Consider the following 12,500-nt stretch of genomic DNA (forward strand, 5'->3'; position numbering starts at 1 on the left):
ATAATTATTAATGATAATTACAATTCTTTTGGCTTATTAATCATAGGATTGGCTATATGGTGTTATCGCTGTACCTCAGCCACTCCTGGCTGTACTGAGGACTTTAATTGGCGCGGTATAGGATTTTTGGGTGAAAAATGTCCAGAAAGTGAAGATATTTGTGTTAAAATTACGGAAAAAAGAGGCTGTCAGTGAACTTTTGAAAGATATTTTCCGTTCTATTAAGTTAATCTCCTTTTTTTTATGACTTTACAGCCCAAAGAACTATTATACGTGATTGCTTAAGTTCGCTAAGTTTTAGAACTGATATTCCGGCGGACAAATATGAAGGTTGTCGTCCCGCTGCCAAAGATGTACATTTGGCCAATTATGTCAATCATACCATTAAGGAACATGATGTAAAACGTGATTATTTCAGTGATGTTGAATTTTGTTTTTGTTTCTTGGATCATCGCTGCAATGGCGCCGAATCGTTGTTGAAGTCCCGAGCTATCTTTGGTTTTGGCGTGATAAGTATAGTATTGTTAGTTCTAAATAAGTTATTATTTAGATTTTAGTGTTGAACGAAATGACTAGAGAAGAAAAGAGTTTGTTTGTGCGAATAGTTCTTTCCAGAATGGAAAAAAACGTCATTATTTTCAACTAATTTATCCATACAATATCTAAAAACAGAGCTACTCATTCAAACATTATTAATTATAGAGTTCGCAATAACAAATTTTGTGATTCTAGTGCCTTTTTGACCACAAACACACATTTTGTATCAAAAGTTACAAAATTTACAAATTTTAGTTTTAAGAAATTATAACGAAACATATCCGTCCAATAATTAAAGAAAAATTAAGAAAAGGAAGTAAGACAATATAAATACATATCACAATATTCTTTAAAAAATTCGTTATTCCAGTGCCTTTTTGACCACATGCGCAGATTTTGTATTAACTGTTTAATTTACAATTTTAGTTTTAAGAGATTATAATGAAACATATCCGTCCAATAACTAAAGAAAAATGAAGTAGGACAATATAACTACATATCACAGTAATATATTAGGAAAACAAAAAAATATTCATTTTAATTTAAAAAGTCTTATCGAATCTCTTTTACGAAATAAGTCATAAAGTTTACAAAACAAATTCAATTTGTTTTAAGCGGATCTAAAACGTTTTTTCTTTTTATTTCTTCTTACCCGGGGATATTTCGGCAGCTCGATTCGAATTAAAAAATTTTCCAAATCGAAATATGCGAAAACCCCCTAAATGATTGTCTTGTTTCCTTCTTTCTCTATTTTCTCACATATTAATAGTAAATTTAACATTCCATTAATAATTATTGTAACTTTTACACTTTATACACAGTTTTATACAAATAAAGATTATATTTTATTAAACAAAAAAAAATTAAAACAAAACGAATAAATTGTTGCCATAATAACAGTTCACCTTAAGCATTAATTTCTTGGGAAAGATTTTTAGGGGCACGAAAATCATAAGCAGCTATATCGGGATTTTTATCAATACATTCTTTATAAACAGTGGCCAAACGTATGCACTCATCTACGGAGAGTTGGAAAGGTCTTAGTGTATCTTCCACATCTGCCTGTTTGAACATTTCAAAACACATTTCATCACGTTGCTCGGGAGGAAAAAGGGTGCCATAACCGCGACGACAGTATTTTTGGCGCATATTAAAAATATGTCTTACTACCTTTTCCACCAAAGCAAAGGGCAAATCAGTTTTGGGCTGTTTGAGAGGCACTAGTTTTACCACACCCACATCGACTTCTGGTTTGGGCACAAACGCTTTACCCGGTATGGTAAATTTGAGTATAGGTTGTGTCCAAATTTGTGACATTATAGAAAGACGACATCTTTGTTCGTGCCCCAAAGGAGCACAAATACGATCAGCCACCTCTTTCTGAAAAGTTAAAGTCATGCAGGTGTCATTGCGACGAAAAGCTTTGCGCCTTAACGACAAATCCTCAAACCAATTGATAAGCAATCTAGTGGAGATGGCAAATGGTAAATTGCCTATTAAATGTAAACGATGTGATGTGTCGGGCAGATGCTGTTCAATATCAAAACGTAAAATATCATCAACAAATATATCAACTTGTAAATTTAAAGGTTTAGCACAATCGCGTAAGAGTTCTAAAGTGGGCAAAAAGCGAGCATCTTTCTCTACTAGCACTAAACGTTGAGGTTGTCTTCTTAATATAGAACGTGTTATGCCGCCAGGGCCGGGGCCAACTTCTAAAACTGTATCACGCGGATCTATGCGCCCGGCACTTTTAACAATTTTATCTGTTATGCGCTCATCCATTAAGAAATTTTGTGATAATTGTTTTAAGGCTTGTAATTTATATAATTTCACCAGATCTCTTAAAGTAGGTAAAGGGGGCAAACGCATGCCAGACTTAAGAACACGTACAGCTGCCTCGGACATTTTACTACAAATAAAAAAGGTTTAAAAAACATTTTTAGGGAATTTTATTAAAACTAACCTCAATTTCGGTTATTTGCGTTTTATATCAATCCTCTAAAATCCTTTGGGTTTTGTTTATCTAAAGCTTATTATACAACAATTTTGTTCGTTTTTAATCTTAACAAATCTTAAATATAGTGTGAAAATAGTATAATTTCCCTTTTAATTGTTGACTTTTGCAGGCTCATCAAAGTCATCCAAGAATTTCTCTTGTTTCACAGACAATATGGAATAGGCATATATGCCCAACACCGAGCTAACCAAAACACCGGCCGTTATTAGATTATTACGTTTAACGCGTTGCAATTTTGTAACTCTTTCCAAGTTTTGTTGTTCGATCAATTTCATAAATTCCAGCTGGGCTTTATCAAGTTTTGGTGCTTGTTCGGCGTATTTAATTTTTGGTAATTCTTTGTCTGCAGACATGCTAATGGAATTTAATGGAATTTCCTTTAGGTTGTTTTAGAAAATTTGCACAAAATTTTTAACACCACATTGACGAGTAGCTACTAATTTTTGTGGAATTTTCTTTGATTTTTTTATTGTGAGGTCAGCTGTTTTTGTATTTTCTTTTTATTTTAATGACAGGGCGTTTCAATGAGAATTAAATGCGGCATATAAAAGGGATAAGGCGGTGTCTGACATGAGAAACGTTTAGCGTTGCCAGTATTAGGTGTTTTTTATAATGAATGGTTGCAGTCTGGTACTGTTTAGGGTAATGCAGTAACTTTAATGGTAATATGGTTGCTATAAACTATATATTTATGCAGTTCAATTCCAAAAAATGAAAATAAATTTAAAAAAATGTAAATATGTATGTAGAATAATTTTCATAGTTTTACATTGTTTTTTTTTAATATAATTTTGATTTTTAAAAAGTTTTTAACTCCAGTATGACGCCATAACTAGATTTCAATTCCATACTGTTTCTTTATATTTTGCAAAATAAAATGTAAATACAACTTTAATATAAATTTAAATAAATGTACTTACATTCTAAATATTATAAAAAAATTCAAAATTTTCAATAAATTTATATAAGAAAAAATGTGTTTTTTGAGATAAATTTATAAATATACCATTTTGTTCCGTACTTAACGTTTCTTTGTGTTTTGTGTTTGCAATTCGTTTGCGTTGAAAATTTTCCATTACCGGCGTTAGATGTCACTTTCGCGTGTTCTGCTGCCAACGTTTTCAATCAGTTGTTTGACGAACGTGAACGCGTGTGGTTGTGCAAATTGGAATAAAATAGAAAAAAGCAATAAGTGAGAAAAATAAAGTAACAGTGAAACATATAAACAACAAGAGGCGAAGGAAGAAGCAAAACAAAAACCAATAACGAAACAGGAACGCGGTTTTTACAGAGCAACGTTTTGAAATACACATAAAAAGGGAGATAAAAGTAAATAAATTCGATTTTTTCTAAAAGTAACAGAGACTGCGGCTGCCGCGACTAAATTTAAGAAATACGAAACAATTTATTTTTAAAAGCTAACGTCACTTTAATTTTAAACGAAAATATAAAGCGTGTTTTTTTTTGCTGTGTGTTTAAAAAGAAACAGAAATTAATTAAGGTGCTTCACACCAGAGAAATATTCCCAATTGAAATTTTGTTTCTTAATTAGCAACAACAATAACGACAGAACAAAAAAAAAGGAAAAAACAACAACAATTATAATAAACATAAAAACGGTACATTGCTTTTTGTGTTTTTTTTAGTGCTTTTTGAATGAGAGGGAAGTTGTAAGAGTGTAGAGAGGATTAAGTGTAAATGTTCGATGTGTGTGTGTTCTACGGTTTGTGCAAAAAGTTTTCTGTTTAATTTGTTGTTGTTTTGTAGGTGAAAGGAATAACAAGAGGGGGTGTTAGCACAAAAAAAAGTAAAGCAATAGAACAAAGAAATAAAAATTACACACGTTTTAATTTTTCGTTTAAAATTTTAAAGTGTATTCAACTTATTAAACAAAAATTCCATATTTTTTTGGCAGAAATTTTGTAATAAACAAACTTTATAAAAGAACAATAAACAAGTACAGTCTATAAACAACAACAGGCAACAACTACTTCATCGCGCTAACAATAAGCAATAACAACTAAAAGTTAAGCAACAACCAAAACTACCTAATTTACCAATAGAAAAAAAACCAACAACAATCAACCAATAAATTATAAAATATATAAATAAATTACACAAATTACAATATGGTTTTAACAAATTTTGAATTATGGGCTGCTGATGGTGTTACCAATGGCTCAAACTTGCCTTTGGATTTTGTGGAATCCAGTCAACTTCATCATAATCGTCATTTAAATCCTTTTGATCCACGTGCTGTAACACAATTAAACTCGAATTCAAATCATTTATCCTCCAATGGTTACTATGGATTCTCCTACATAAATTCAGTACATGATAATGATAATAACAACAACAACAATAATAACAATACTAGCAACATTAACCACAACAATAATAATAACAATAGTACAACATATAATTTTATGGCAAATGATGTCAATGGCATGAATAATACACAACAACTACTACAACAAACACATGCTTCGTCAGTTAACTTTGGCAGCTCTGCTTACGCAGCCGGTCATGCTGCCCCAGTAGCACGTTGTAAAAAACGTTTCTTCGTTATGAATGATGATGATGATGCGGCTGCTGCTGCTGCTAACAACGCCGCTAATTGTACAGCCACTAACAAAAACTACCACAACTATGAGGTTTCAGCCAAACGTTGCCGTTTCGATGATGATTTTTCAGCTCAATATTGTAATGGTAAGTATATAATGCTAGAATATAGTAATGTAATTTTAGGTATAATGTTTAAAGAAAAACTAAAACAAACGTAAATAGATAAAACACCGTTTTTGCTTGTATGTATTTGCTGTGTATTTCTGCTCTTGTTACTACACTTAGGTTTCCCTTTCTAAATGAAGAAAACAAGTCAATAGGAAAAAACCTGTATTGTACAAACTTAGGTACAGGTAGACGTTAGATGTTTCTACATCCTACATCTCTTTAGTGGTTGGGTATAATGAATTTAACCTAATGTTTGTGACGCTGGTTTGACAGGATAATTGGCCAGACTATGGACTAGATTATTGTTTAGGCTATAGACTAGACTAATAGAGCAAACTGTAGATAAGTTTATAGTCAAGACTATAAATTACTCTATAGACTAGAAATGACTATAGCCTAAATTTAAACTAGAGGTATATTGTAAACTTTTGACTTCACAAAAGATTAGACTATTGACTAAACTATACATTAAAATGTAGACAAGCGTATAGAATAGACTATAGACTGGAAAATAGACTATACTAGACTATAGACTAGACTACAGACTAGACTACAGACTAGACTACAGACTAGACTACAGACTAGACTACAGACTAGACTATAGACTAGACTATAGACTAGACTACAGATTAGACTTTAGACTAGATTATAAACTATACTTTAGACAATACTATAGACTAGAGTATAGACTAGACTATAGACTAGACTATAGACTAGACTATAGACTAGACTATAGACTAGACTATAGACTAGACTATAGACTAGACTATAGACTAGACTATAGACTAGACTAGACTATAGACTAGACTAGACTATAGACTAGACTAGACTATAGACTAGACTAGACTATAGACTAGACTAGACTAGACTATAGACTAGACTAGACTATAGACTAGACTAGACTATAGACTAGACTAAACTATAGACTAGACTAGACTATAGACTAGACTATAGACTAGACTATAGACTAGACTATAGACTAGACTAGACTATAGACTAGACTATAGACTAGACTATTGACTAGACTATAGACTAGACTATAGACTAGATTATAGACTAGACTAGACAATAGACTAGACTATAGACTAGACTATAGACTATAGACTAGACTATAGACTAGACTATAGACTAGACTATAGACTAGACTATAGACTAGACTATAGACTAGACTATAGACTAGACTATAGACTAGACTATAGACTAGACTATAGACTAGACTATAGACTAGACTATAGACTAGACTATAGACTAGACTATAGACTAGACTATAGACTATACTAGACTATAGACTAGACTATAGACTAGACTATAGACTATACTAGACTATAGACTAGACTATAGACTAGACTATAGACTAGACTATAGACTATACTAGACTATAGACTAGACTAGACTATAGACTAGACTAGACTAGACTAGACTAGACTATAGACTAGACTAGACTAGACTATAGACTAGACTAGACTAGACTAGACTAGACTATAGACTAGACTATAGACTAGACTATAGACTAGACTATAGACTAGACTATAGACTAGACTATAGACTAGACTATAGACTAGACTATAGACTAGACTATAGACTAGACTATAGACTAGACTATAGACTAGACTATAGACTAGACTATAGACTAGACTATAGACTAGACTATAGACTAGACTATAGACTAGACTAGACTAGACTATAGACTAGATTATAGACTAGACTATAGACTAGACTATAGACTAGACTATAGACTAGACTATAGACTAGACTATAGACTAGACTATAGACTAGACTATAGACTAGACTATAGACTAGACTATAGACTAGACTATAGACTAGACTATAGACTAGACTGTAGACTAGACTATAGACTAGACTGTAGACTAGACTATAGACTAGACTGTAGACTAGACTATAGACTAGCCTATAGTCTAGACTATAGACTAGACTATAGACTAGACTATAGACTAGACTATAGGCTAGACTATAGACTAGACTATAGGCTAGACTATAGACTAGACTAGACTAGACTATAGACTAGACTATAGACTAGACTATAGACTAGACTAGACTAGACTAGACTATAGACTAGACTATAGACTAGACTATAGACTAGACTATAGACTAGACTAGACTATAGACTAGACTATAGACTAGACTATAGACTAGACTATAGACTAGACTATAGACAAGACTATAGACAAGACTATAGACTAGACTATAGACTAGACTAGACTATAGACTATACTATAGACTAGACTATAGACTAGACTATAGACTAGACTATAGACTAGACTATAGACTAGACTATAGACTAGACTATAGACTAGACTATATACTAGACTATATACTAAACTACATATTTAGACTATAGGCTAGACTATAGATTAGACTATAGACTAGACTATAGACTAGACTATAGACTAGACTATAGACTAGACTATAGACTAGACTATAGACTAGACTATAGACTAGACTATAGACTAGACTATAGACTAGACTATAGACTAGACTATAGACTAGACTATAGACTAGACTATAGACTAGACTAAAGACTAGCCTATAGACTAGACTATAGACTAGACTATAGACTAGACTATAGACTAGACTGTAGACTAGACTATAGACTAGACTATAGATTAGACTATAGACTAGACTATAGACTAGACTATATACTAGACTATAGACTAGACTATAGACTAGACTGTAGACTAGACTATAGACTAGACTGTAGACTAGACTATAGACTAGACTGTAGACTAGACTATAGACTAGCCTATAGTCTAGACTATAGACTAGACTATAGACTAGACTATAGGCTAGACTATAGACTAGACTATAGACTAGACTAGACTATAGACTAGACTAGACTATAGACTAGACTATAGACTAGACTATAGACTAGACTATAGACTAGACTATAGACTAGACTATAGACTAGACTATAGACTAGACTATAGACTAGACTATAGACTAGACTATAGACTAGACTATAGACAAGACTATAGACTAGACTATAGACTAGACTATAGACTAGACTATAGACTATACTATAGACTAGACTATAGACTAGACTATAGACTAGACTATAGACTAGATTATAGACTAGACTATAGACTAGACTATAGACTAGACTATAGACTAGACTATAGACTAGACTAGACTAGACTAGACTATAGACTAGACTAAAGACTAGCCTATAGACTAGACTATAGACTAGACTATAGACTAGACTATAGACTAGACTGTAGACTAGACTATAGACTAGACTATAGATTAGACTATAGACTAGACTATAGACTAGACTATATACTAGACTATAGACTAGACTGTAGACTAGACTATTGATTGAACTATATACTTCTATCGTTTTGCCACAGTAATGGGAAGCATAGACGCTTCTTGTCCGAGTGTAGCAAAAAAAAACATGTGTTTTTTGAAATGTTACTTTATTTTTTCTAAGTAATAATATGTATAATCTTTTCTGAACCCACAAACAAAAAATTATATATGTATGTATATATTTTATGTGTATTTTACTTCAAACATTTCATTAGTTAATCATACAATATACCGAAATGCTACATACAGTGTCTAACAAAATAATAATAATATGTTCAAATAAGCCTATACATATGTATGTATTTAGAAGCCACTTGAAGGGAAATAAGGAAATAACTTTTTAATAATGATCAACTAATTTTCTTATTTACTTATGAATATTTTCAATATCACTAATAAAACAGTTTGCAAATTCATAAATTTATATTATTTTACCTCTCACTGTACTATATTTTTATTGTATGTCTACAACATTTTTATGGTTATTTAAATTACATATGTACAAAAAATATTTATACATATAACCCCGCCAATCACATCACTCACACTTTTTAACATTTTTGAAGGTCAGTCTTATTTTCTTTTATTTTTTCGTCTTTATTTTGTTATAAATTTTGTAACGGCTACAAACCACAATATCCAATGCTAATTCAACTAAATATTCACAGCGGAAGAGAAGAAATCACAATGGGATTTTGTTTTTTTGTTGCTGTTTGGATTGTGTTAAAAAACTATAACAACCAACAAATATTGTTGTTGTGGTAGGCCCTAAATTAACATAACGAAACAACAATAAAAAAACTACAAACTATAGATAGGTACAACAAATGTTTGTTTTAGTTTTTTTTTTTTTGTAAATTTCACAACCTGTTGAGAAATGCAATTGTGTTAAATTTGTCTTATTTTCATTTCAAACATTTGAATATGGATGCGGCGTAATTGAAGTAATTTTCTAGAAATTTTTTTGATAATATCACAATTGCGATATCTAGTCTAGTCTATAGTCTGGTCTATAGTCTAGTCTATAGTCTGGTCTATAGTCTAGTCTATAGTCTAGTCTATAGTCTAGTCTATAGTCTAGTCTATAGTCTAGTCTATAGTCTAGTCTATAGTCTAGTCTATAGTCTAGTCTATAGTCTAGTCTATAGTCTAGTCTATAGTCTAGTCTATAGTCTAGTCTATAGTCTAGTCTATAGTCTAGTCTATAGTCTAGTCTATAGTCTAGTCTATAGTCTAGTCTATAGTCTAGTCTAGTCTATAGTCTAGTCTATAGTCTAGTCTGTAGTCTAGTAGACTAGACTATAGACTCGACTATAGACTCAACTATAGACTAGACTATAGACTAGACTATAGACTAGACTATAGACTAGACTATAGACTAGACTATAGACTAGACTATAGACTAGACTATAGACTATACTATAGACTAGACTATAGACTAGACTATAGACTAGACTATAGACTAGACTATAGACTAGACTAGATTATATAGACAAGACTATAGAGTAGACTATAGAGTAGACTATAGACTAGACTATAGACTAGACTATAGACTAGACTATAGTCTAGACTATAGACTAGACTATAGACTAGACTATAGACTAGACTATAGACTAGACTATAGACTAGACTATAGACTAGACTATAGACTAGACTATAGACTAGACTATAGACTAGACTATAGACTAGACTATAGACTAGACTATAGACTAGACTATAGACTAGACTATAGACTAGACTATAGACTAGACTATAGACTAGACTATAGACTAGACTATAGACTAGACTATAGACTAGACTGTAGACTAGACTATAGACTAGACTAGACTATAGACTAGACTAGACTAGACTAGACTAGACTATAGACTAGACTAGACTATAGACTAGACTATAGACTAGACTATAGACTAGACTATAGACTAGACTATAGACTAGACTATAGACTAGACTATAGACTAGATTATAGACTAGACTATAGACTAGACTATAGACTAGACTATAGACTAGACTATAGACTAGACTATAGACTAGACTAGACTATAGACTAGACTATAGACTAGACTATAGACTAGACTATAGACTAGACTATAGACTAGACTATAGACTAGACTATAGACTAGACTATAGACTAGACTATAGACTAGACTATAGACTAGACTATAGACTAGACTAGACTATAGACTATAGACTAGACTATAGACTAGACTATAGACTAGACTATAGACTAGACTATAGACTAGACTATAGACTAGACTATAGACTAGACTATAGACTAGACTATAGACTAGACTATAGACTAGACTTAGACTAGACTATAGACTAGACTATAGACTAGACTATAGCTAGACTATAGACCTAGACTATGACTAGACTATAGACTAGGACTATAGCTACTAGGACTATAGACTAGACTATAGACAGACTATAGACTAGACTATAGACTAGACTATAGACTAGACTATAGACTAGACTATAGACTAGACTATAGACTAGACTATAGACTAGAACCTATAGACTAGACCTATAGACTAGACTATACTAGACTATATAGACTATAGACTAGACTATAGACTAGACTATAGACTAGGACTATAGACTAGACTATAGACCTAGACTATAGACTAGGACTATAGACTAGGACTATAGACTAGACTATAGACCTAGGACTATAGACTAGACTATAGACTTAGACTATAGACTAGCTACTAGACTAGACTAGACTATGACTAGGACTATAGACTAGACTATAGACTAGACTATAGACTAGACTATAGACTAGACTATAGACTAGACTATAGACTAGGACTATAGACTAGGACTATAGCTAGACTATAGACTAGACATATAACTAGACTATAGACTAGACTATAGACTATAGACTAGACTATAGACTAGACTATAGACTAGACTATAGACTCGACTATAGACTATAGACTCGACTATAGACTCGACTATAGACTTAACTATAGACTAGACTATAGACTCAACTATAGACTAGACTATAGACTAGACTATAGACTAGACTATAGACTAGACTATAGACTAGACTATAGACTAGACTATAGACTAGACTATAGACTAGACTATAGACTAGACTATAGACTAGACAATAGACTAGACTATAGACTAGACTATAGACTAGACTATAGACTAGACTATAGACTAGACTATAGACTAGACTTTAGACTAGACTATAGACTAGACTATAGACTAGACTATAGACTAGACTATAGACTAGACCATAGAGTAGACTATGGACTAGACTATAAACTAGACTATAGACTAGACTATAGACTAGACTATAGACTAGACTATAGACTAGACTATGGACTAGACTATAGACCAGACTATAGACCAGACAATAGACTAGACTATAGACTATACTATAGACTAGAATATAGACTAGACTATAGACTAGACCATAGACTAGACTATAGACTAGACTATAAACTAGACTATAGACCAGACTATATACTAGACTATAGACTAGACTATAGACTAGACTATAGACTAGACTAGACTATGGACTAGACTAGACTAGACTATGGACTAGACTATAGACTAGAGTATAGACTAGACTATAGTCTAGACTATAGGCTTAACTATAGACTATAGACTAGACAAGGCTATAAACTACGCTATAGACTAGATTATAGACTAGACTATATACTAGGCTATAGATTAGACTATAGACTAGGCTACAGACGAGACTATAGACTAGGCTATAACTAGGCAATAGACAAGCCTATAGACTAGAATATAGACTAGACTATAGACTAGGCTATAAACTTGGTTATAGACAAGACTATAGACTATGCTATAGACTAAACTATAAATAGACTATATACTAGACTACCAACTGTACTTTATAGACTAGACTACA

General features: G+C 32.2%; 4 protein-coding genes across 6 annotated transcripts in view; 2 read left to right on the plus strand and 2 right to left on the minus strand.

The window, feature by feature from the left end:
* LOC119613159 overlaps nucleotides 1-1,436 on the plus strand; it is a 1,690-nt gene extending 254 nt beyond the window's left edge. Inside the window, exons 2-3 of the mRNA XM_037969103.1 lie at nucleotides 47-187; nucleotides 256-1,436. Of these exons, the coding sequence (XP_037825031.1) occupies nucleotides 47-187; nucleotides 256-557 (443 nt within the window). The 3' untranslated portion in view covers nucleotides 558-1,436. The remainder of the gene's footprint in view (nucleotides 1-46; nucleotides 188-255) is intronic.
* LOC119613158 (dimethyladenosine transferase 1, mitochondrial) lies at nucleotides 1,359-3,020 on the minus strand. Its single transcript, XM_037969102.1, has 2 exons — nucleotides 2,504-3,020; nucleotides 1,359-2,449 (listed from the first exon to the last, which is right to left on the minus strand). The coding sequence occupies exon 2, from the start codon at nucleotides 2,443-2,445 to the stop codon at nucleotides 1,444-1,446; it is 1,002 nt and encodes a 333-aa protein (XP_037825030.1). The 5' UTR covers nucleotides 2,446-2,449; nucleotides 2,504-3,020; the 3' UTR covers nucleotides 1,359-1,443.
* LOC119613160 (cytochrome c oxidase assembly factor 3, mitochondrial) lies at nucleotides 1,364-3,000 on the minus strand. The gene is made up of 2 exons (XM_037969104.1): nucleotides 2,504-3,000; nucleotides 1,364-2,449 (listed from the first exon to the last, which is right to left on the minus strand). The coding sequence occupies exon 1, from the start codon at nucleotides 2,908-2,910 to the stop codon at nucleotides 2,647-2,649; it is 264 nt and encodes an 87-aa protein (XP_037825032.1). The 5' UTR covers nucleotides 2,911-3,000; the 3' UTR covers nucleotides 1,364-2,449; nucleotides 2,504-2,646.
* Nucleotides 3,021-3,684: 664 nt separating the features above from the next.
* LOC119613163 (transcription factor mef2A) overlaps nucleotides 3,685-12,500 on the plus strand; it is a 22,354-nt gene continuing 13,538 nt past the window's right edge. The window contains exons 1-2 of one of the 3 annotated variants that reach the window (XM_037969106.1): nucleotides 3,685-3,886; nucleotides 4,473-5,266. In XM_037969106.1, the coding sequence (XP_037825034.1) occupies nucleotides 4,687-5,266 (580 nt within the window). In that variant the 5' untranslated portion in view covers nucleotides 3,685-3,886; nucleotides 4,473-4,686. Of the gene's footprint in view, nucleotides 3,913-4,472; nucleotides 5,267-12,500 lie in introns of all 3 variants that reach the window. The other 2 variants (XM_037969108.1, XM_037969107.1) reach the window with 2 other exon arrangements.

Source organism: Lucilia sericata, unplaced genomic scaffold (genome assembly GCF_015586225.1).
Source record: "Lucilia sericata isolate MDLA Ls3-8-SP2 unplaced genomic scaffold, ASM1558622v1 Contig001992F_arrow, whole genome shotgun sequence".
Classification (NCBI taxonomy): domain Eukaryota; kingdom Metazoa; phylum Arthropoda; class Insecta; order Diptera; family Calliphoridae; genus Lucilia; species Lucilia sericata.

Bases quoted from the DNA above. Each gene is read 5' to 3' on its own strand.
- LOC119613158 (XM_037969102.1), bottom strand. From the start codon at position 2,445: ATGTCCGAGGCAGCTGTACGTGTTCTTAAGTCTGGCATGCGTTTGCCC.
- LOC119613160 (XM_037969104.1), bottom strand. From the start codon at position 2,910: ATGTCTGCAGACAAAGAATTACCAAAAATTAAATACGCCGAACAAGCA.